The sequence below is a fragment of the Camponotus floridanus genome, unplaced genomic scaffold, assembly GCF_003227725.1.
Source record: "Camponotus floridanus strain SB8 unplaced genomic scaffold, Cflo_v7.5 scaffold21, whole genome shotgun sequence".
In the NCBI taxonomy this organism is placed as follows: Eukaryota; Metazoa; Arthropoda; class Insecta; order Hymenoptera; family Formicidae; genus Camponotus; species Camponotus floridanus.
The window spans coordinates 1,358,506-1,385,081 of NW_020229337.1; the positions used below are offsets into that span (position 1 = coordinate 1,358,506).

The 26,576-nt window shown below is 33.0% G+C and overlaps 2 protein-coding genes across 8 annotated transcripts; both read right to left on the reverse strand.

Moving 5' to 3' along the window:
• Positions 1-452: 452 nt before the first annotated feature.
• LOC105253937 (phosphatidylcholine:ceramide cholinephosphotransferase 2) lies at positions 453-20,746 on the reverse strand. 7 transcript variants are annotated; one of them, XM_011262309.3, is made up of 6 exons: positions 20,456-20,746; positions 6,556-6,941; positions 4,287-4,497; positions 3,925-4,199; positions 3,670-3,845; positions 453-3,407 (listed from the first exon to the last, which is right to left on the reverse strand). In XM_011262309.3, coding segments are annotated over exons 1-6 (1,206 nt in total). In that variant the 5' UTR covers positions 20,458-20,746; the 3' UTR covers positions 453-3,251. The 7 variants fall into 7 exon arrangements, with proteins under 7 accessions (XP_011260611.1, XP_019883871.1, XP_011260609.1 ...); XM_020028312.2 differs by having other exon boundaries at positions 20,399-20,746; XM_011262307.3 differs by having other exon boundaries at positions 19,978-20,746.
• An 841-nt stretch (positions 20,747-21,587) lies between these two features.
• Positions 21,588-26,530, reverse strand: LOC105253938 (mitochondrial ribonuclease P protein 1 homolog). Its single transcript, XM_011262312.3, has 6 exons — positions 26,330-26,530; positions 25,460-26,202; positions 24,751-25,327; positions 24,341-24,675; positions 22,403-23,302; positions 21,588-21,729 (listed from the first exon to the last, which is right to left on the reverse strand). Exons 2-4 carry the CDS (start codon positions 25,921-25,923, stop codon positions 24,403-24,405), a joined length of 1,314 nt encoding a protein of 437 aa, XP_011260614.1. The 5' UTR covers positions 25,924-26,202; positions 26,330-26,530; the 3' UTR covers positions 21,588-21,729; positions 22,403-23,302; positions 24,341-24,402.
• Between the last annotated feature and the right edge of the window lie 46 nt (positions 26,531-26,576).

A 26,576-nucleotide genomic window follows, 5' to 3' on the forward strand; every position in this document is an offset into this window, starting at 1 on the left:
ATAGATATATATATATATATATATATGTATGTATGTATATACATATAAACACGTATACACATATCCGCGCGCGTGTGCGCATATGTGTCACTAGAATATAATCATATAAACTATATATATATATAGTTACTTCTTATTTAATAAACATCAACGAAAGATCCTTTCAAACAAAAGCTTTTCCCTATCATGTGCGTATGTAAATATATCATTCTTTTATAATATATATACGTATATACGCATATCAGTTTGAGAATTCCTTTGGCTCGCATTTTTCTCCTTTTTTTACGAAATTATCCATTCGACAGATCTAAAATATCATTCTTCTCGTAAACATCGGGCCGATCTAACAATAAGCTCTACACATCGAGGTTTCTTTCGCCGCGCATCAAGCGTAAATCCGTCCCAAACAACGGGCGACAATTACAATATACGTTACACGCGTATTTATCTATTTACATAGACGCACGCAACGCATATTCATCTATATGTGAAATATATAAATCTATGATATTTAAATATTTTTTTTTTTCGTGTCCGCTTAAAGTATCCATTCGTGCGCGATTAGCGCGCGCTATCATTTTATTACACACGTGTGCGAATCGACACAAGTGCGCTTATGTACATTATATGCACACATTTCAAAAATATATTCCTAAATTATCGACATTATTATTCGCGTTAAAACTGTTGCTGCTGCGCGAATGCCCAGCTAAAGAGTCCTACTACGTAAAAGAGAACCACATTGATTTTATTAAAATAGATGTTCAACAGTTACACGCATCTATAATTTCAATGTTAAGAAGAAACATCAGGTGGCCATAAGGGACACTCTCGAAATTGCGGACCCGCGGTCGAGCTACTATGTTACATTAAGACCGCGATGGCAATCTCTGTTCGCTTTCTTTTCTTTTACTTATCATCACAGACGGAAAAGAGTTAGTATTATGTGTTATCAATAGCGTTTTCGCATTCCTCTCCTCTTATCATTCTTCTACCATTCTACTAATTTTTCGCACGCAATCATCGCGTTCAACCACAATCGAGAAGTAATTGAAAGATGAAAAATCAACTCTGTAGAGAACAGAACTCTGTAGAATTGTTTAATGCATCTTCGAACTTCAAAAAATGTAAATTTCGACGGTAAGTTTCGACGGAGAAAACTGCTTATAAAAACAAACTTTTATTATTCCTTCAAAAATTATATACAAGAAAAATTTAATGAAGAATGATGATGAGTCGTTCCATGTACTCGATAAAGAATTCATCAATACGCGAACAGAATAACAGACATGCTCTTAATTTAAATTATGATTAAACATTGTCTGGCATTTCTACAACACGCGCGCACACACACACACATACAAAATTTTTCTCAAACGCTAGAAAAATTAACGGTCATAGGACTCGTCACCGCTTTACTTGTACACCATTAACTGAGATTCACAATATTTTTGCGCTTCTTTCCAAGTATTTAAAGAATTGCGAGCATTCTCGCACCGACATCACACTAAATTATAGCAAACGAATGTCGCTTACTTTCTTCATACGAGAGAAAGAGCAGGGCAAGAGGCGTAAGGAATATCGCGTTGAAACAATGAGACGCGAGAAGAACGAGGGAAGAATGAATTATGCGAAAGATCGATCTTGTTTGTACATCAGTGCCTCTCTCTGCAAGATTGCCTGTTATACGTTTCGCACGATTCGCGTGTTGCATCGCCTCCGCATATGTATATATATGTGACAACATTCGGTGTGTATGCATGAGCGTACGACGATCTTATTCCATGAAAACACGAATGCGGCATGTGCTTCGATACTTTCTTCCTTTTATTTTTTTTTATTACTTTATACATGATATATTCGCATGATGTCGATTAATGAAAATTGAGGTGTGTCCTCTAAAAATTCAATTATCCAAGAATTATTTGAATTGTCTAAGAGAAACATCACGAGAAATTCTCATAAGTAACTTATCCAAATCCGGTACTCTATGTGTATTTGGAGCGCAAGTCGACAATAATTTATATATACATATATATCTATACATATATATGGCAGGTTCAAATTCTGGCAATATATCACATAATTTAATCGGAACATTTTCAAGACATTATTATTAAAAAAGTCTTTATCAATGCCAATGAGAGAATAACATAATGGAGATCATGCCATCTCGCGACTCGATGTACTACTATTTTATTTTATGTCAATGCTACATATAAACTAACATTTTTACTATTGAACGCTCCTGTTTTGGTCCCACGAAATTGCACAATCGCCTCTAATATTGAGATATTAAATATTTTTCTCCGATACAAAAAGTATGAAAAAAACAATTTCGAGGATAATCGGAAAAGTAAAACAATAATAAGGACGCATACATCGCCTACATTGGATACGTTTGGCAAATTTATTTACGAGATCGTTTTTCATTGGAATAATTCGTGTCGCGAATGCAAAATCAGGGATAACGACGTCTAGATACTGGAAGTCGAGATGTCAATATGTAGCTAAAAGATTCGTATGGAGGAAGAATTTAGATTTTGTCTTCTCATTTATTTGTATACTATACAACGATTTGTTGGAGATTATAAATACTTCTTATTATACGCTTGAGTTTTTCTAAAAACACGCATCTGTTCGTCCTAGGTTTACTTATTTACCGTATTTTACTTTCGATTTGTTGTGCGACTATTTGAAAAAACGTATCACGTAATCAATACACATTAATTTGTATTGCATTAGTCTTGAATATCTTCTTCCATTCGAACCTGATAGGAGAGCCTGATATTATTATAATAAACTCCATCCTGTCGTTCTCTATCTATTCTTTATATTGTATATAAATCGTATAAAAATCAAGCGAAAAATAAATTTGGACTGATTGGATGATGGTTTTATGTGAAAGTGAGAGTGAAAAATGGTTTTATGTGAGAGATAAAAAAGGAGAAAAAAATATTATGTCTGAGAGTTCACGATTGGTTTACGATTTTATAAAGAAGTGAACGACATAAAGTATTATGCTTTAACAAATATGAATATATGATCGCTTTTGAGAAACGATCATATGTCTCAGATATATCTTTCTATAGCCAATGTTTTCCTTCAATGTTTTAATAAGCCTAAATGTGTATATGCATGTATGTGTATTTATATGTGTATATGTATATATGTATATGTATATATGTATATAATATATACAGTGAAAGTAATTCTTTTGTTTTTAACAGCCTCTAAAGTCAAGACAAATATTAACTATCTCGGTTAGGGTGCTTGGCAAGAAACCGTCGAGGCCAGGGTAGAGGCCAGTCATATTGTCGTGGCACCGTGCCGCCTACATTCTTCTCGAAATACTTGAAAATAGAGAACCACCAGAGCCGGGCCAAAAAGTTGTTTGGTCCATATTGCTGCAAAGGTTTCGTTATTCTTATGCGCAACCATCACAACAAAAACATGCTTATTAATAGTTACTTTGCGTATAATTAAAATCGCACATATCAATTAATTATAATTCATTAATATTATTCAATATATTATATATACATGCGTCAATATCATTAGATTGATCATTACTGGAATTGTATCGATTATTAAGTTTCGAGAAAAACGGATACTTTCGTCGTAGAATAGATAATTTTCAAATTGAAGCGATCTGAAAGTAGAACATACCTTAAGATTCGAGTTGTTGGCCATCGTGTGATAAATATACCACAAGTTTGTAGTAACGTAGTACGCTATAAGTACATCCACGGTATAGTGGCCGTGAGCTACCAAGACCATAATTACCCCGACGAGAACCGCCAAACCTGCTCCCCAATGGATCGGTTTACATCTCCTCGGAGAATCTGAAATGACGAACAGTTGTCAGTTTTTATCGTCGCGTCTTCTTTTTTTTATCTCTTTAACGATAAAGAAGATACATACATTCTTTAATGATCAGGTAACTGAGCACGAGCACAACCGTGTGCCCGCTGTAAATGTAATCCCCGCAATAAGTGTGCTTGCCGTTGATGGACAAGCCGAAGCCGGAAATGAGCTGCAGGACCCTCTTCGTCACGAGTAGCGGACTGGTGTTGTTCGCCTTCGGGCTACAATAGTAAGTCTTACTGGCGATCGGTAGGACCGTCACGAACATTGTAATGCTTCTCATCATGTAGAGCAACCCCATCAAAAGAAATACACGTCTAACTACTATAAATCTGCACAGAAAAATCAATATTTGATTGTCAGTAAAACCGTCAAATCTTTACCAAGAATCGTTCGCTCATCTTCTACATCGCGCTTACCTATGCTTATGGAAAATTATAAAAACCATCGCGCAGTTGGACATGATCATGATCAAGATTTCCGAGACGTTGAGCGCCCAGTCCTGTGCGACGACATGGTCCAATACTACGTCGGGAAGTGGCCCGTACGAATTCCTGTCCGGGACACGCTCGTGCACCATTGCGAGGGAAGCCGTCGTCAATATAAAATTGACGACCATAAAGAGAAACGCTGAAATCAACAATTTATAATCAATACTTTTTGCTTAGGTAAAAATATCTAGATAATCATTTAGATAAAAAGTGTTTCATCTTGTCTTTATCTAGAATATAAATTATCTCCATCTTTATCTTATAAGAGAAGAGTTATTCAAATTAAGAAGAGTTAAGAAGAGTTTTCTTCAAATTATTTAACATAATGTTTAGCGAATTTATTCTACATATAAATATTTTAATTGCAAGTGTGTATATATTATTTTTTTTCCAGATAGAAAAACATCTGACAAACAATATATTTAAAAAATTATTTTCTTTAATGTATATAAATGGTGAATGAATATCCTAAATTATTTTTGTATATCTTAAATTATTCTCTCTTTTTAAAAGCATTATTATGTTATCTAGAACGCTTTAATTTCATATTTCATCTAAATAACTTTTAAAACCATTTTCTCATATATATATATATATATATATATATATATATTTTTTTTTTTTTATTTAAGGTGTATTCATAAAAATTTTCTGTTATTTTCATTGAATGATTTCGACAGTTACCTTGCAATAACTCTCTTTACGGTTCCAATCATTTAAATGAAAATAAGATAAAATATGTATGAAATTCTATTCTTATTCTAATTCGAATATAACAAACACGCTATTTTTTTCGGACTTTTCTTCTAAGCTCTGAACATGCTTGAGAGTAATTCCAGTATTAATTGACTCTGTCATGCAACGATGATCCGCGTCGTAACAGATCTTCGGTAACGGTACACGTGAAATCCGTTTTGTGCATTTCGCGTGCGTCCAGCTGCTCGTTTCGATTAACTTTGATGCAAGAAGAATCACCGAGATAAAATCCACGTGGAGGAAAAAGGGAATCGATCGATGGAAGGCTCTCCACAAGATCAACCTGCGCGAAAGCGCCTGGTGTTAACTGAACGAATATCAGGTCAACTAACGACCTCGATCTCGATGCAATCCCATGGCGAGCGAACGTCACGGAGAGCGAACCTGAAGAAGCTTTCTAAGATCCGGAATTAGCCGACATATATCTTGGATAAGTCTGCGAGGATCTTTGTGTTTATTTTACTTAAGGCTGCGGATGCATGTTGTAAAACCTTGGGAATCGATAATAAGCAAATCGATCAGAGATGGAGAATCACATTCGAGTAGATTAGATAATTTATTTAGTATTTTAATGAATGCACATACTCTTGTATCTTTAGAGATCGAAATACTAATTCTTATCTATTTAAAATTACGTCACCAAAAAATCATTGAGATTTATAATTGCATCGAATTTATTTTTCATTAATTACTTATATATATATTTTCCTTTCCTCTATGTTTATCAAAATCTTATTTTAAGATTTATTAAAATTACAATACAAAGACGGATAAAAATTATTCTTGTAAATTAATTATAATAAAAGAAATCAATTTGATGATTTTCTAAAAATCAATTGATTTTTCATGAAACAATTTTCTCAGATCTTTCTGGGGAAAGTCTTGCTTCTTATTTAAAAAAAGATGAAAAAAATTTAATTAATTCGCTAAATAAATTAAAATTAAAATTGATATAAATTTATCTCTCAACAATCAAATATTACATTCTATCAGAAATGATATGAATTAGGTTCAATTTAAATTTTAGAAAAGATAACATAAATCTTAGATAACATAATTATGCTTTTAAAAAAAAAGAGGACAATTTAGGAGATATAAAAATAATTTATAACATATTCATATGCTATTCATAATTTTTTTTAATTGTTTGTCAGATGATTTCTATTTGGATATATTTGCCACTTGTAATTAAAATATTTATATGTAGACTAAAAATTTGTTCAAAAGTTTGAAAAAATACCATCACTAAAACTACTAGAATTTGATGAGAATTCGCAATCTTTAATAAACATTCGTATTGATATTGCAGGGCTAAATTTTTCATACATATTTTTTTCTTTTAAGGTAAAGATATACGTATTTACTTCTCTTCGTTCTTAGAGAGAGAAAGGATTGTTTCTTATAAAAAAAATAAAACAATCTAACGCTCTTATTTCCTTACCGAGAAACGTCTTCCACTTTTCCTTGGGAAAGCGTGGCTCCTCGCGAAGCGGCGCCGGTATGTCGATCTTGACGATATCGCTGCCGGAACCGTTCGGTATACTAGGATGTCTGCCCAAGCTCTCGATACTCTTCTCGTCCTCGTCATCCTCGTAGTAGTCCGAGCCTGAGGCCACTCCGGAGGACCACTTGTCCTTGCTCTTGGACAGCGGCGCACCGGGCAACAGTGGTTGCCGTTGATAAACGTCGCTGGACTGTGCCATTCCGCTGCTGCTTCCATCAACCGCCGCTTCAACGTCCCTCTCGTGGCCCTCCCCGGCGCCCAATGGTCGATCGAAGCTTCCGTAATCGTTATGCAAACTGGTGGCCTTGGGATCCAATACCATCCTATATACACAGAAGAGAAATCGAACTGTCCTGATCGAAGGACTTGATTTGCGTCTTATATTCTAGGATGCCATCGAAAAAACATTTCGCCGACATCATCGGCAGCGAAGTAGCGAAGCTGATGTTGTTTTATCGCGTGAAAGAATGATCAAGCTATGCTTTTTGTATGCAAATTCGCAGGATAAAAAAAACTGCTTTAAAATCGCATTTAAAACATGTCTCATCAAACAATGTTTTACTGTTCGATCATTTATCATTCCTATATTATTAATAGCTCATCGGTGTCATCTCTTATCAGAAACACGTGATCGATTGAAAAGTTTTCAAGATATGTATAAAAAAATTATCGTATTTTCATTTTCAATTCCCACTTTATATCTCGATATCTTCTCTTCTCGTCGCTCGAGAATCGAAGTTTATTCCTAACATAATTGAAATACTGATCAGGCCCGTCACATCGATGCAGCTGATATTAGACGTGACACAATTCTTCGATCAGCGCACATTTATCTGGAGAGCGCCCATCCGCGCGTCACGCCCCGTAAAGCACGATATTTTTAGACATTTATCGCATAAAGGGAAAAGGTTATCACAAGTAGGAAGAGGACGCGCGGATTTTAAATTCGCGTCGCGAAACCGATTGACTACCGCGGACAGAAGCGAAAGTGATGCGAAACAGCGAGGACACGTTAACCGGAAGCGGATGCGCTGCGATGGTATTTACCGGAAACGTAGAAGATGACAATTAAGCAAAAAAAGAAAAAATGTATGTCTTTCTCTTTTACACAGATTTTGGGTCGTCATATTACTTTTGCAACAACTATTAATATATGAATAAAAAAATATATTTTATTTAGTAAAATAAAATAATTTAATATATTATTAATTATATATATATATATATATATATATATATATATATATATATATAATATATAAAACGTATAAATATATAAAATTATTTCAACCGGGGCAACCAGTCACGCTCAGGTAAAAAAATTTGTTTTCTCTTACGTAGTACATTTTTTCTGCGTCCACTGTGCTTTCACTTGCGAATAAAAATATATTCGAACGCGATGCCAAAAATTTTTGTATTCTCTTAATAACATTTTTACGCAATACTCGTCACTTTTATTGGTGTATGTCGATTTTTTCCCTACACCAACGACGAACTTCCCACTTCAGATGCGATCGGACACACTCCAAACGAGAATGCGTAGTATTTGTACGAGATATAACGACGCTTTTCAATTTATGAGCTATATTCTACGCCTATCGGAATGATATGTCCATCTGTGATATGAATGTTTAATCATCAAGGACTACGGTTAACGCGATATGTGATTTCGTGGGAAAGGTGACGGCTGTACCTCCACCTGGCAATTCTAACGTTAAGCGTTAAGGCTAAACATTATTCGCGTTTATTGAACGAATTACGGCTCGACGATGCAGAAAAGTGGTAGTTTGCGCTCATTCAGTCCATCGAACGTCGAGAGCGCTCACCAAATGATTCGTGTTACAGTACACTACGACGGTGACAAACGAGGCATAGAAATAACCGAATATGAACTAAAGAAAAGTCTCACTCTTCAAAAAAATAAATGTAATACGATCTTGTTAGATATACGTTCCGTAAATATCAATCGAGAAAAAATAATTTCTCTTGTGTAAAAATAAGTAGAAGATGTCAAATATAATTTTATTAATTTCCATAATTCATAAGAATATAATTAATTACATATATAATTAAAATATACAATTTTCTTCATTTTCGAGAAAATTGTAAAATTAAGCTCTAACAAATTTATGTCATACACAGCAATTATTAATATATGAATAAAAAAATATAATATTTCATTTAATAAATCAATTAAAATAATTTAAGTTATATTTTGAAAAAAATTATGTATAAAAGATCCAGATTGTATCTTTTTCAATAAATGATATATTTTGATAACTACTGTCAAGATGAATATATTAATATGTATATAGTAATAATACAATATTATTAAAAAATAATAATATTGTATTATTATTATATACATATAGTCTAATAATACAATATTATTAAAGATTATATATTCAAGTTTAAACAATTACAAATATACTATCAATTTTTCAAAAATTATTTTTCTCGAAACAAAATTTCGTATAATATAGAATAAAAGCAAAAAGATTCTATATTTTCGATTTACGTTTTCAAAAGAAATTATTTTTTTACTCATAATGCGATAAAAATGGGACACCCATCAACATGATCCTCTTTATGACTCGCATAAAAGGTGCGAGTTTCTAGGGCGAGTCCCTAGAAACTCCCAACGCGGTTACGTCCGGAAAACCTTTTGTCAGAAAACGAATTCCCAAGGCGGATATTGCTTTTACGAGGTCAAAAGGTGGGATCGTCGGAATGTGGTTCTTCGGCCAACATCGATAAGCCATGATACCTTTTTATCTCGATAACTCTTTTGATTATTTCGAGCAGTGATCTCGTGATCGACAATTTCTTGGAAAGGAAATCGATTCTCTCGAAATTGTGACGATTAATTCGGATGCCGCTGTTATCTAATTAATTTTTCGTGGGTCATGACTTGGCTTTTATGAATTAAAGCGAAAAGAATGACACGAGAGACGATGCTCGCGCAGGAACTGCTCGTCAAAAAGAGCAGTCGAATGATTAACCCTTGTTTATGCGTGCAATAAAGAGCTCCCTTGGACAAGCCTTTAGGGAGCTCGAGAGAAGAATATAGTACCGGAAATCAGATTGCGTCAATTGATTATGATTAAAAATTCTTTGTTCACGAAATATCGCGCAAGATTTTAAATCTTATAAATTGGAAGAAATCATTATTATTACGGAATCATTTTTCATCAAAAATTAGAAAATACATCATGAAAATAGCTTTATACATATATCCTTTAGTTATTTTCAAGTAAATTTAATCTCGACGTCTCTTCATGCGCAATCACATAATATATTTAAAAAGGCCAGTTGATATGTAGGGGTGCTTAGAACACGACTACAGTTCATTTGCATAACGATGCGGGTTGTGGGGTAATGCAACGCAGACTAATCTACAAGTCCTACTTTACAGTACAACATTCGTGTGTGTGTGTGTGTGTGTGTGTGTGTGTGTGTATGTGTCCGTCCGTTTGTCCCTGTTTTATTCTAATAATTCACAAAGCTCCTTAAGAGCGTCATTCCATTACACACACACACCTGAACCAAAAACTTGCGTCAAGTTTCTGCACGAGAAAGTCGAAAGTTAGATGCACGAGAATTATAATCGTCGACAAAATATATCGTATGAAGCTTCTCCATTTTAAACCGTTTTTAAATTTATCCATTGAATTCGAATAATGTTTAGCCTGTATCTCACTTTCCTTCAACTGTTGAATTTCGTTTAATTGCATATTCGATATTATACGTAAAAAATTAATACCGGCTCTTAAAGGCGGATTATTCACTTAAATTCATTTAAAGCCACACACATTCGTTTCTTTAAGATCTTTATATGCTGCTCTAATATGTAAAAGACTCAATAGAGAATACCTTCGTAGCAGGTGGACGTATTCACACAACTAACATTCAAGAAATGTTTGCTAAATCCATTAGCACGGAAGTTTGCAGCAAAACTTTGCGACAGCCAAGCAGTTATCATAACTATTAGACGATAGTCACAATGTCAAATTGCCACACGCTACCCAATTACGTTCGCAATTTATTGAGACGATAAACGAGCCTTTGCAAAAAAACGATGCAAAATACGTGGACTTGTCGATATAAATGTCAGCCAGCAATAATCAAGATTTATAGGCACTCCCATATTTGTACAATTGCGCGAGAGCGCAATCATTAATCTCGAAAGAAATTTCACGAAAGAATCTGCGTATAACTTAGCTCTCGTTACAAATATTTAAATTGATGATTCATATAAAGAGTAAATATCATATACATATACCGATAACAAGTCGAAGACGTTTCGATACTTCAAATAAAAATCATTTGTCTAAAGGGAATTATTCAACAGATGATACGAGTGAGCGAAATAAAAATAAACATTTAAAAATAAAAAACTAATTAGTTTTGTACAAGGGAAATTTTTTTTACTTTCTTTTCTATTGAAAAATTAAAAGACACGTTCTCGTGGAATCCTGACCTTCAAACTTTATCGATTACTTTGCATACAATGTCTGCGGGTAACGTAAGATAAAAATACACCGATTGATCAAGGAGCAAAATGTGATTTATAACCCAATTAATAAATAAACGTGAAGTAGCAAAACACAAAGTTATTAATTTCACGAGGGAAATGTGATTTATGATCCGCGAATCGAATTCGTTGTCTCGCAACAATCAATCATCCAGTGCTCGCGATTTACATAATTATGACTGATGGAGCGATGTTTATTTCCGATTACGATGCTCTTATCTTCAATCGGAAAAGCGATCGCAGATGCAGTTTATGATTGCCAAATTCGGTTTCGACCGCGAATATATATCGCGCATGCTATTTAATTTAATGTTCTTAAATTAAATTAAACTACTCCAAATTACTATCCCATCGCAGGTCGCCGACTACGCAATATATAATTGTACGGAACTGCGCGATCTTTTCGTTGCGTAAAATGGAAAATTGCATCTGATTGTAAGTTCTCTGCAAAATGCTGGAAATTTTTTTTTTGCAAACTTTGACGCTATACCACGTTTACATAAGAAAAATCCGCTTGTTTACACGAGAAAAATCAAAATTCATCAGAGTTGGATTATTGTTGCGAGATAACTTTATCGATAAAATTTAATGTCGATTGAATCGGCTTACGTAATATGTACGTGTAAATATGTGCCTCAACACAAGGAAATATTATCATTTTTAAATACAATATTGCGCACAACTGCTCAAATGAAAGATTAAAGTTGCATGAGAAAAATAAGAGAAATTCACAATTTTTATTTCATTTTTTAAATCCCTTCTTATCGGATTTTATTCCAGTTCCTTCCCCCCCCCCCCCCAGTTTGCGCCGTAGAATCGATAAATTTCCTGAATGTATGAAAGGGATTATCTATATCATTTTTAACCCTCTCGAGATAAATGTTTATTGTTTTCGCGACCGTAGGGTCATGGAAACTAGCGGGAATTGATCCGAGAGTTCAATCACCGTCACTCAGAAACACTTTAACGAGCGATATCAGAAAACTCATTAACAAGATTCTTGCAATCTTACTGTTACATACATGGGACTCTGACTCACACGTTGAATAATTCATTACGCGATTCCTTTATATCAGCGTTATAAAAGTTATCGATTACTGGTATATATTCCGCGAAAAAGTCTCAAGCGATTCCTTTCGTGACTGACTGACTGAATGAAAATTTTTCCATAAAGTGTGATTACTGTATATGTATGTATAAATCGCAAAATTGGCATGTTGGACATATGTCAGGGATGCTATCATCTAATATTATCGCAAGAAATAAATTCATAGTTTCAAACGTGTCTTTAACGTCAGAAATAATGAAAAATAAATATTAAAAGTAAATATTTTCTCACATCCACCTTCGTTATTAGACGTTATTTTCCCGAAAGATAATAGACTCAACCAGAGTTTTATGAGACAGGATCTGATGAAATGTCAATGTGTGTAATAAACAGCTGATTGTCAGTTCTTATATCTAATGTCTCTTTAAAATTTATTATTATTAAATTAAATAACTTCAAATAATTAATCATTAAATTTTATTAGTAATTTAAAAAAATATGAGACACGGCTTTAATTACGTCTTTTCGTTCTTCGAGACAAGCGTAATTACACTTTTATTACCCTATTTTTTATTGTATTTTATAGCGGGCGGTTTCTTTTTTATGACTTATTGTACTCTCCGAGCACGAGAATTCCTGTCGAAACCAATGTAATTACATCATCGGATGAACCGCCTGACTGTGTGACTCATTTCCTTTTTTTCTTGCAACTGATTCAGTGTAATGAAGCCGACTACCGAAGCTACTGATTGGCTTCAAACTACAAAAATAAATGATCGAGCAAACTGTAGTTAACAAATAAAATTTGTCATATGTCAAAGGATGAAAAAAACAAAGTGCAAGCTGTGAGAATACGAAGTCATGCCGAAGAATGCGATTAGCTTAGGACAAATGTCTATACAACCATCATTCTGACTCATCAGAAGTTACATTCAAGAATTTCACACGTTTATAACTAATGATTCTACTATATGATTAATGATTAAAAAAATATAACAATTCATCAATGACTAATTTTCGTTCTTTTTTTGAAAAAAATATCTTAACAAAATACAATTATAGAAGTTTATTATATTGACTCATGAAAATGGCCATATTAGCGACTACAAAATTTAATAGTGAATCATCGTACAATTTTGGAGCATTCGATATTTTCGCGTTCACAACAACCGCTCGTGTATACACGCGGATAATTATATTCAACGAGAGCGGACGCGAAGATCGGAAAGTCCAAAAAAAAAATTCACAATATATATATATATATATATATATATATATATATATATATATATATATGGTTTCCGTCGGCTTGCTTGCTTTGCCGAGCGGATATTTATGCGGCCTCCAAGTTTAAGTTTCCTCCTGTTGAACGGGCAACTATACATATTGTAAGTTTAATCAATTTATCGCGTATGTATATAAATACGCGATAAAAAAATTAATGCTTCTGTCGAATATATCACGTCTGTATCACGTTACATAAAACGATCTAAGGAATTGCGAGGATATAAAGATGCACGTGCATGTGTGTGTGAGTGCGTGTTACAGATACGCGATTAGCGCATGTCGTCATAATCGACTGGATCGCGATTAATGCGTCACGAGTAACATTTCTATCGAGGAAATTGATGACAAATCTTGACGTAAAACTAACGATCTGCACATACAGAATGAAGGTCAAATTGCTCCAATACGTAAACGCATTAACTCACCGTATAACTATCTTTCATTAGGGTCAGCGATTATATCGCTCTGAAACATCAAATAATTATACGACCGTGTATTACAAGGATACAAGTCGCTTATTGAAGACAAACAAAGGCTCGATAATTCAATTTTATATTCAGTTTTCACAACCTCGAATATTTGTAATTCTATAAAAATTTCAAGAATTCGATAAAGAATGACTGATAGAAAATAAAGGATCGATCCACTAAAGAATTTGTAGTTGAAAAAATCGATTATTTCTAGTTTACAATCCGTGCGTTATATGAGCTTATTTTATGATTCGGTTTCTCTTAACCGTCTAAGTACCACGAGCTCGTAATCAAACTCTGAGAATGATAAATAGGTATCATTCGAATCTCGTGTATATTCTATCAGTAACTTGAACTAATATAATCTTCAATAAGACTTTCGATAAGATACATACGATAGAAATTGACCGATAAAATATTGAAATAAACTTTCGTTTTACGACTTTTTCAAGTATTATATTTTCGTGCGCGCGCGTACACACCCACACACATATATAGGTACACATTTAATTACTATAGATATACGATTATGTTACTAACAAGTTGGAGATATGAATATTTTTATTTACTTGAAAATTCAATTTTATAAAAACCTCCTTAACTCGCTGCTAATCCAAGAATTTCTCCTCCTGAGAGCCGAATATCGAAACTGAATATGAAAACATTGATGACACGATAACTATGTCCTCACTATCGAGATTACGGATTTGTTAAGAAAAGAAGTCGACCTTCCGATGAGTTTCACCGCACATTCAGAATGTAAACATATAAGTAGCGTCACGTTATGTAACTATATTACTATTAGAGATTGCAAATATCACCTGGAGGAAAATCCAAGCGTGATCCGAGATAAAGATATGGAGAACGGATTTAGTCAGACATATTTGCGAATAACTAGCAAAGCGACTAGCGTTCGGTATCGACTGTTCTTACTCACACGTCGAGTAAAAAAATCGTTTGCAGAGGCTTCATGCTGCCGCGCCACATAATTACTACAGAACGGAAAATCGTACGAGTAAAACCGAGAGAAATACAGAGACGGAGAGGGAGACTACCCGGAGAGAGGGAAACGACGGTAACCGTAGATGAACAAGGGAAGGGAGGAACGGCAGAGAGTCCGAGAGGCAGAGTCGAACAATCGAAACAAAGAAAGAACAAGAGGAGCCGAAGGATAAAATAAAAAGGAACAATAATAAAAAGGACAATAATAAAAAGGAAAGTTGCTAGAGATTTTCACTTACAATAATATTAAAAATTCTAGAGAACGAATTGATTCTCCACACTTTGATATGCACGCATGCACGAAACGTTGTAAAAAAATTGACCGCAAGGGATACCAGGAAAGGAATACAGCCTCTCTTAAGTGGAATTGAACGTGTGATAACATGTAGTTTCAGTTACAAATATAGCACTGCAAAATTCCAATGAAACCTCATGGAAAATGAGCAACTATCTGAATCAGCGATATATTTCAAACATTGCTTTATATAATATTATGTATGAAATAAATTCTCTCTTTCATTAATATATTTTATTAAAAATATTTAAACTTGAGCAAAAATTTTATTTATTTTTTAGGTTTATCATCTTAAAAATAAAAGAAATATAATATGCATATAATTTTGAATTTGAATTTGAATACTATAAGAAATTTTATCGCTATAATTACATTGAGACATAAAACGAAAAAAATATGAATATTTTCACGGAAGATTAATAAAATATTCACCGATCTTTGGTGAAATTTTATCACTTTACAACTTTAACCAATGATATTTTCACTGATTCCGTTTGAGAATAAGATCGATATAATAGAAAAAAAGGAATCTAAAATTATATAAGAAAAAAGATACATAAGATTATATAAGAAAATGTTAGAAGAAAAAGGATACAAAAGATATATACGAGAAAAGCCTAAAAAAAACTAAGAAAACGAGATAAACAATTAAACATCTTGAAATTGTAAAATGTAAAGCCAAGAAAGGAAATACAAAGAAAAGACGGAATGTCGTATTGTTGCAGAACATGTACGTGACAAACGTGAACGAAAATCAATTCGTTCTCATCGTTCAAGATAGAGAGTAAAAGAAGGTCAAATTGGTTGAAGGCCTTATATATGAGACCACTACTCCAAAAATAGCGTTAGAGAGTTTGGTAATTGCGTGCACAATCATTCGAATTAATTCACAAGCATTAAGCCAAAAAATACCCTCCCTCCTCCGATGATTACATGGCTATATTTATCGAGCGAAACTCGAGGTGAAAAATATCTTTCATTTATATTCATCGCGAACAAAAAAATTCAATATTCTAATAACAATATTCTAATATAAACGTCATTGCAGTCTTTAAATTAAAAAAAATAGATAACATATGTAATATATAATTAAGAACGCTAAAAATAAGATTAAGCATAATAGATTATAATAAATACAGAATTAGATTAGGCCCAGTTCCACAATCCAATTAACCCGAGTTTACGTAGCGAATGGATCAATCAGGAGCCAGTTTAACGTATTAAATAATTATAATTCAGGTTAACTCGAGTTGTGAAATCGGTCCTTAGAGTTAAAAAAGAGATTTGGAAAGCAAATTGTATTCTAATTCAGTGTATGGGAGATATCTAATTAAGATATATATAGGTCGAAGAATTAATCTTTTTTTAGAAGTTTTTTTAAAAGCGATTTTTTGTTTTCTAGAAAAATAAAAAAGTGGCGCTATACAAAGATTTTCTGATTCTTCTATTCATTTTGCACATAACAAGTATTGAGATAATATTATTGCAAAGAATGAATACTTTATAAGTCATTTCTAAGATATTAGAATATGTTGGATATATCATAACATATAACATATAACATATTTTTATTCTGATATATTCTGATGACTATCCTGTGAGATATATACTAAAATAAATATTCTCTAACTATAAGATATAATATATATTCTTCTAAAAAATTCACATATTTCACATATTTTCAATAATTTTATTTTAATACTTATAGAGATGCCAAGTAATGAGGGAAATTGATTTAAAGAGAAACATAGTTCTATGCAAAAGTATTACTATCTGCATGTTAAAATTTAAAAAAATCGCTTCTATCTCCAACAAGATTAATTTTCTGGCCTTTTCTTGTTGATTGCACATTTTTTTACGACTGTTATCTGACCTCCAAGCTCTGAACGCTTTTTAATGCTCTATATAAACGTATGAAGAAGCGAAGAAAACCTGTTTTAAACCTGGCTCTTGAGAGATCTAAATGTGAACATAACCGCCGTTATTTACATTTCGCTTACGGTTTCTTCTCTCGTGCACGTGCACTTGGCGAGTGCGCGCGCACTCGATAACATACAGGTGGTTCACGCGAGACGAGACGACGATCTAGTTATACGGACGGCTCTTTAGAAGGGCACGTGATCGATCGTCGAAACTTTTTCGTGCGTGCCTCGATCACGGTCACACCTTTAAAGGTAGAGGACCTTCGTAATAAAATCCTAAAAAAGATGATATCTATAATTCGCTGAGGAGTGTTTATGCGAGAAGCGTAAATTAAAATGAATACTCGTCATAAATTGCGATATTTGCGAGATATCAATTCCATGCCGTCATTCTTTCATATTCGTCGAAATTACCAATCGAACAGAAAAAAACCAGTGCCTTTCAGGATTTAATTTATTATTTAAGATAATCCGTCACAGAAATTGAAATACAATAAAATAAAAAGAATAAAATTCTTGAGATTAAATTTCAAGATATTTAGATACTTTGAACATTTAGATGGAATGAAAAAAATTATTTTACAAATAAGACATAGAGATACAAAGATTATATTATAACTCGCATATTGATGATATCCAAGGCTAAGCTGTTTTCTATAAGAATAGTCAAGCAATTGTCGAGGAGAGCGAGACTCAATTAACGGAAGGAGAGACTAATCGCCTCGAACATTCAGACGAGGAGTTATCGTTATCGCCTTCTCGCTGCTGGAGACTGAATGCGCTTTGAAACATCGCGGAATACGAGGATGTAATCTGCATTTTAACGTTAAAAATTGTGCTTTGTACGAAGATCCAGATTGAACAAAATAATTCTTTAATATTCTGGATATGTATATAAATTTTTTTGCAATAACTTCTTTGTAATTATTATATTATCATTGATACTGAATTTCGCGAATTGTTGAAAAATTTCTTTCTTTTCGTTTATTACTAGCTACACATCGGAATTTAAATTACTTACTACATGAAAAATTATTTCGAAGCGCATTTTCGTTTCGATATCTACAACAGATCAGCTGGAAAAAATAAATGTTTGATATGACGACTATTATGCGGACATCTTTAATTAATTATATTGGCAATGGTTCACGCGAGCGTGCATAATAATGAAATGATCGATAAATACTTTGTCATGCTATCTTTTACAATTACGCGATATATAACTTTATTTTTAATGATAAATCTAAATGTAATATGTATATTCATTAAATATTTGCTAAAGCGATATATGTTATAGCATGTTGAAGGAGAGATAACGAATATATTGTCGCGATAGCATTCGAATATTGCGTACAACTATAAAATTCGTCATGTAAAGAACGACAAACCGTGTGTATCAAAAGAACGCGACTCTGAGAGCGCTTATGCTGAAAAAATATTTCGGATAATATTTAAAGGGAAACTTTTCATAAACTTTTTAACATTCGTCATAATATAATACTATATAAATTAATGTTTTTTCACTTTTACGAAAACAATTTTTGACTTTTATATAAATATAGAACAATTTTTTTAAATTAATCTTTTAAAAATTTCGTATTCTTTCAATACATCAGGCGATCCATTTCAATCTGTCACGATATCCGCTAAAAACTGATTGTATTGCTTGTGCGAAATTAACATAAGACTTGCTAATCAGGATTACGAATGTAAATTGATACGTAATGACAGCGATAGCGGTTATCAAAATGTATTCAATAAACCTTAAAAGGCGAGATTATTATTTGAAAAATTACGCGCGAAATTTAATTGTTCATCGGTGAAATAAGAGCTTGTCGTGATAAAATACTATAGCTAATCTGTTGTGCAATCTTATCGAGAGCGCAATACGATAAATATTTAGATTCTTGTCATAGTAACAAATTTTTAAAGCTTTTCAAGTATACCTAATATTTTGATGCTCTTGTACTCTATTAATCTTGCACTGCCTATTTCGTTCGGTAAAAAATGAATTAATAACATAGTTCAACAAAAACAAAAAAATAATCATTTCTCATAAATCATTTTTTAAATATTATTCCAGTTTTTATCGCGTCACAATTTGAGAAATTTATGGAATCGTATTCAACGTAAAAAAAAAGTGCGACAAATAATTTTTTCTTTTGCTGGAAGAAAGCAATTTTTTGTTGAATTACATAATAGTATTAATAATACCAAATACATTATATGTAATGTAATGTGCATTAGCACGGGTACTTTCCGTGTCGGAAAAACTTTAAAAATTGCTGAAAAAGAAAGGAAAATTTAAATGCAATGGATTCCACGATTCTAGGTGCAAAATAAACACGCCGTGATATGATTAATGTGCGACATATCGTTAATAACAAATTGCGTCGTCACGATAACGGCAGAAAAATAAGAGCACGGTGCAATGTCCATCTTGCATTGGAAGATGGCACATACATGAGTGGTCTCATGTGCGAAACGCAAATCTAGATGTATAAATAACTTGCCTACGCATGTGACAATATAAATAAGACCATAGGTTCGCGCCGAGAGATCCTGAGAAATCAAACATAATGGTAGATGCAATTATGAAAAATGTACCGATATATACGAGTCAAAAAGAGGACGATGATGTATAGTATATAAGAGATGAATTTTACGTAACAACACCTAGAATAATGTATCCGGAACTTAATATGTACATGAGAGAGACTCGACGTGTTACGTTAAAGCGATGTCATAAAATACGAGATAAATAATAATGGTATCTGTGTAAATTAGGTCTCGCACCATACCTTGTTAAAGCACTGGGCAATTCGACCTTGACAGGTAGTCTTAACTTATGCATTTTACTTTATACATACACGCACTGCTATGTCATTTACAGTACAGTCTTCTCTCTCCGCTTCTCTCTCTTTCTTTCCACCTTTCTCTATCTCTCTCGCAGCCAGATGAGTGCACACACATACATACATACGTGCGTAAGGAAAGCACGCGTTTACACGGGGCTACGTGCGAAATGTAACGGGAAACATAACCAAAAAAATGCGCATCCGAATGCTTTCTTAAAAGAGAGGACAGAAGAAGAAAGGAGTAAATAGAGCAAAAAAAGAGAGAGATAAACGCGCGCGGAGCGTGATTTTTAAGAGAGAGAGATAGAGAGAGAAACGGGGGAGGACCACAACACTAATGAAACGACACACGAACGAAACTAACCAACTATATAACGGAGGAACGGGAGAGAGGGTTGGCAGTTCTAGTGAATGATTTTACATGGACACTGGATGGCAAACGACTCCTCTTCGGGCTCGCGTTCGTCTCTCGGCGACGACGGGCACACATTCGGGATTAGATTCACGACGTAAACTCGTCGGTCACACACGCGACGTTAACATTGTCATACATACACACGGATGACGCGCACACACACGACGTAGCGAACGTAACACGACGCACGCTCCGCTCCGTTCGCTTTCGCGACTATCACTTGGACGCCACCGGCGGCGATCCGTAATATCCGTACACATTCGTACACTTGCACCGCCGTCGCACGCACTGACGGACGGATCTACGCTGCACGAGCACGAGTTTGCGCAAACTCCGTCCTTGACGTCACACGGCAACGCGAGCGCTACTAGTGGCGACGGCGAGAAGCTCGAGAGATTACCGACAATTGTCCGCGAAAATTCGAATTCATCGTCGCGTCGATATCAAGGATAGATTCGATTTAAAAACGTCGGTAAATTAATCGCTTTTCTAAGACTGAATTGATATTAATTATAGTCTACTAAATTATTTATTCTTCTGAAAAGAAACAAAAAATTTATAAAGAAGTTGATCAATACTGTACTAATCATTTGTTAATAATTGATTAATTATCTACTAATTTATTCTGTATGTTTTCGGGAAGAAATCATTTGAAATTAATAAAATATGCAATTTTTAATAAAATTATTAAAAATATAAAAATAATGTCTATATATAAAATAAATTTTTAAATATAAATATATTTAATAAATATAAAAATAAATATTTTTTATTTAATATTGAATCAGAAGTTCAATTTCAATGTTTATTTGAATTTCAATTTCAAACAAATCTATATCACGTATATGAAAACAAAATGTTACAAATGATCAGTGATATATACATAAAAATACAAATTAATTAATATTCCTTTAGTATTTTTTAAATTGATATCAATTTCAGTGGCAACAAGTTAAAAAATGAAAGGCTAAAAATAAAAAAAATAAAAATAAATAATTTGTATTGCTGATTTTTATATCTTGCAATGTAGATGTGTGCATAAAAAATTCGCGATATTGTGAAGCACGAAAGTATCTAATGAAAGTATGTACGTACATACGGAAATGAGATGGAAAATGGTATTTTATGGAACATTAGCCATGAAAATATTGCTTTATTCAAAGCAAATGAAGTACATTATCGATGCTGCTTAATGCCACTGCTTAATCGCTTCGAAGTACTAACGCGGCCATAATATATGATCCATTCTTCGTACGATGATCGGATAATGCGTAATGTAACTGTAATAATAAAATAATGTACAACATGATATATAACTGACAATAATACACGTCTCGCGATCTCAGATCTATAAATGAGAACAATAAGCATGAAACAAAAGAGAGGCTGTGCTACAGAATCTGTCGCGATTGCCAAGCTTGCACTTATATACGTGTGCATGTGTGAACGCGTTAACTATTCAACTTGCTATCTGAATCATTGCTTTTCTCCTCTTCGTCACGAGCTTAAATTATTAATCTTAATTTAGTAAAGAGTTGAATTAAATTAACTGACAATTTGCTTGTTCGAGTTTTCGCACATAGAAAAAAATAAATATCTAATAAAATCAAATCAATTAGGGCCGGTTTTACAACTTGAGTTAACCCGAGTTTAATACGTTAAACTGGGTCCTGATTAGTCCATTCGCTACTTAAACTCGGGTTAACTGGATTGTGGAATTGGGCCTCAAATAAATTAATCGAGATAAATTTAATAATAGTGTCCTTATATATTTAGTCTCCTATACTCATTGTTAGATGACAGAAAAGCAATTTCGATCTCTTTTAACATATTGATTTAATCGCTAGTGTCGTTTGCAAAATTGAAAATTGTGAAGGAAAATTGCAATAGAAAGCAGAAAGAAAGCATATGCACACGAAGGGGCACTTGTTGGGGAAACAGATGATCGCTTACCTAAGCAATGCTTTCCTCCAGCAATAGTCCGTCTCGATAACGAGTAGCTGTAATTTCATCATATATGTGAGGGCGACTCAAATATAAAAACAAATCCGTACACGGATTGCACTTGGGGCTTCTCTCTCGACGAAAATCCACCTCCACCTCCGACACTTTCTTCTCTTCGCAGGCGGAAGCGTAACTCTGTTATTCAGGTCGCGATTACTCGCGCGCGACCCAATTATCCGAGTACAGGTACTATCGATCAATCGGAACGAAATACACGGAACAGATCGGAGCGCAGACGCTTTTTCTCTCTCTCTTTTTCCTTGCTATTGAGAGAAAAAGAAAAAGAGATGCCAGAAGAATTCCTCTGAGAAACACACGGGATGAATCACAGTGCCTAAATGGATGCCTTAAATGCGGCGATGATCCGCTTATCCGCAGAGGAGGGAGGAGATTCCACACGAATGACGGGATTTCCTCAAACTTGGGGATGATATTTTCTGATTGTTATCTTCATAACTTCTTATCACCGTTGTCTTTCTCTTGTTACTGCTCCCTCGCACTGGAACACGGACAGTGACGAAAAAAAAAAAAACGACGACGGAGCCTGCCTCCTTGGCTGCTTGCTTGCCTGCCCCGTGGCTGGCATCCGTGTTTTTCGGATGCATTGTAACAGCAGGGCGCACGCGCCACCTCATGGATCGCCACCCCTCTGTCACGAACGAGTGTTACAACCGGCTGGGTAGCTACGTTAGCTACCAATGACGTCATGCAGTACGATTCATTCACACGAATATTCGACGGTCGCGCATGACTGACCCTGAAGACGCAAGTAATTTGGGATTCGCGTACGAAGAAAGCATCAGAATTTCTTCTAGGCTAGAAGACTCATTTTCTCCAAGGATGGAATTTCTAGATGGAAGGAAAATCGGACAAACAATTAGAGGAAGGAAACAAAATTAGGGATTATCTTATTTCTTCGCCTATGCGAACATAAGCTATAAATATAGTTAAATTCAAGCCAAGTATATATCTTACTAAAATGCCAAGTATATATCTTACTAAAATGACAAAAGGAGAAAAAAATAAGTGAAATGAATATTGCTATGAAATTTATATTAGAACTAAAATAAAACTTCCGATATTTTCTATTCAAACTATTACAATATTTGTCTAAAAAAATTTAGTAATGTGTGGCATTCATTTCAAGGATAATACTCTCATGTAGAGATATAATAAACGGATACATAAGGAGTGCAAAATATCTGCGCAGGGAGAAAAATTATATTATTTAAGAAAGTTTAAATTAATACATCTTATTCATTCAGAATTCAGAATTTTGATTCCAATTTATACACTATCTAATCAGATTTCATATAATGTATTTAATAATAATTTATATCCTTAAGAGACATTAGAAAAGGAAAAAACAATTTTAAGATGGTGGAATTTTAGTTGTATAGACAAATATCACATAGTAATATTATAAAAGGCTCTATTTACTTTGTAAAGAATGGATAGTAATAATTGATTTTTCTAAAAATTTAAAAGATAAATAAAGGTAAAAATATAACACTTTCTATCAATTTTATCAATTTGTAAAAATTAAAATATTGTAAATATTGTACATATTGTAATAAAAAGTTGAAAAAATTAATAGAAATGAAACTATAGACGAAATAGAAAATAAGTGCCATTAAAAATCAATGTGTATGTATGTGTATATATATTCATGTATGCATAAAAGTTGAAATGAGTTAAAATCATAATATCATTTAGAATCACTCTTATTAATTTATTGTGTATTTGTGTGTGTATGTGTGTGTGTGTGTGTGTGTGTGTGTGTGTGTGTGTATATATATATATATATATATATATATATATATATATATACATATAAATACACTACATACATATTAACATATTATATACAATAATTATAAAAGTTACCTTTTATGATGTATTATTATTTCTAATCGGTTTTCTGCTGTTGAATGTAAAATATTCTTCAATTACGATTCTCGAATTATTTTTTTCAAATGCAAATATCTCAATGTATTATGCAGCTTATACTTTCTGAAATCTTTTAATTTTCGATTTGGTATGTGCTGTAATGCTTTTTTCCAATCTCCTGTGTATTTTAAATCCAATAATATATTTAGCATTTGATCAATAGTAAATTTCTCAGATGCAGGACCCAATTCAAGATATTTTTCTATTGGTAATTTGCCCATGCGGATACCATCCTTTTTAGCTTTTGCTAAAGATAAAGGTTCCTTATTGCTCTACAAATTGACAAAAAATTTACTTAATACAAAAAATATTTTTATTATGAAGGACATATTTTTATATCAACTTACCTTGTCCACTATTGCACCTATGATATATACTGTATCAGGATCATATTCAGTTATATCATTTTTACAGTGTGGAGTAAGATACAATAATTGATCTCTCGGAAATAAATCTAAATAAGATTGTGATGTCACAATTGCTGGAAAATCGTCATTCAATAAAGTAGGAATATTGCGATGAAAACATTTCATAAGTGACCCATCTTTGTTCAAATTACAATAATAAAGACACATAGGATCATTATGAGCACGATTGTTGGCAAAAGACAGAGTCAGCTGCTTAGCACAATTTTGTAATTCAATAAAGTTCATATAATTTTCATAACCACAATCAAACACAACTTTTGGTGCAAACATGATAGCTTGAATTAATTTAGCATTATAATAATAATTCATAGTTGTTAGATTTATACGTTGAAACATGGTATTATACATAAATCCATATTTTATTTCACCAGTATCTTCTGTTTGTTTAGCTTCTGCTTCTGCCTTTTTAGCAAGCCATTGAGTCCTTTTCAATTCTTTTTTCATTTTTAAATTATTTTTATGTTTTTCATTGCGCCATAAATAGTAAAGATGTTTTCTATGCAACATAAAGGAGAAAATATATTTTAATCAAGATATTAATAAAAGAAATTAATTAAAGTTGCAGGTAGAAATATTATTTTTGAATGAAAAATAATAGAAAAAAAAGAAAGACTCAAAAAATACTAACTTTCTTTGCCTCTTGCTTGGCAGTTTTAACAATGTCAACCAATCATTTGGATTAAGCTCTTCAGGGACTTTCTCAGAATTGTGTCGCATTACATCTACTTCTAACTTTAATATTTGATAGCGTTTCTTGTTCTCAGGACTAAAGACAAACTCATCAAACTGCTGTTGTGCATCATTTTTCATTGCATCTGTCTCATCAGTCTTCTGATCGATAGCAATTTGGCAATAAAACCGTTTGTATATTTTACTAGTGTCATTCCAAATATGAAAGTTTGCATAGCAATCGATCATGGGTAATAAAATATTTCCTTGGTTTGATTTTTGTGTCAAGAATTTCTTATGAATCTTTGACGAGACAATCAGACATCTCCTAAGATGGTTATACATTGTATGTAACTTTCTGCAACAATAACTGTTATCTCCTTCTTTGTTCTCTGTAAATCTCCATTCGACAAAGTATAGCATTGATAATTTTAAGGAGATGGATTTCTCATTTCCAGGAAAAGTTTAAATGCAGATTTTCTTCGTTATCATTCTAGTATCAATTTTTTATGATTGTAAATACTATTGATAAATCAAATTAAGTTTATTAGTAATCCTCTTATTGGTTTCTCATTTCTTAGTATATATTACGTTTTCGAATTTCTATATACGTTTCGTATTTAAAAACCGCGAATATATTATCTCCGAAAATTCCGAAAACTTGGCACCCTCACTTTGACTTTCCGACTTGTTTCACCTAACCTGAAATAAAATATTTTACCTTGTAATATAATATGTCAATTAATTACAATTATATAGCACATAAATATTAATAAATAATAAATAATCTTTGTATATATAAATTAATATTTATAAAAAAAATATATACTTTCGTATATTCCAATTCGGAAAACTGCAATTTTATTATCGTGAGTTGATAAATTAACTTCACCGCGGCTCTGCCGATTACGCATTATTCTGATTGGTTAGTGTAATGCTTCGAAGTATTTCTAGCGTTTCTCCGGGGACCACAGCCGTTAACTTTAAATATAACCATGTTGTGCAGTACATATTTTTAATAAAAATACGAATAGATTTTAGATTTTAATTCGTTTACGCGAATCATAGATATCAGA

What these genes read in the sequence shown, in the direction of transcription:
- LOC105253937 (XM_025408491.1), bottom strand. Translation starts at nt 8,050, where the DNA reads ATGTTATTAAGAGAATACAAAAATTTTTGGCATCGCGTTCGAATATAT. An exon ending in ACGCAGAAAAAATGTACTAC is followed by an intron (nt 6,942 to 7,955) that starts GTAAGAGAAAAC and finishes CTGTGTATATAG; the next exon opens with GATGGTATTGGATCCCAAGG. An exon ending in CCAACAACTCGAATCTTAAG is followed by an intron (nt 3,408 to 3,669) that starts GTATGTTCTACT and finishes AAACCTTTGCAG; the next exon opens with CAATATGGACCAAACAACTT.
- LOC105253938 (XM_011262312.3), bottom strand. Translation starts at nt 25,923, where the DNA reads ATGCTATACTTTGTCGAATGGAGATTTACAGAGAACAAAGAAGGAGAT. An exon ending in CCAAGCAAGAGGCAAAGAAA is followed by an intron (nt 25,328 to 25,459) that starts GTTAGTATTTTT and finishes TATGTTGCATAG; the next exon opens with AAAACATCTTTACTATTTAT. An exon ending in TAGGTGCAATAGTGGACAAG is followed by an intron (nt 24,676 to 24,750) that starts GTAAGTTGATAT and finishes GTCAATTTGTAG; the next exon opens with AGCAATAAGGAACCTTTATC.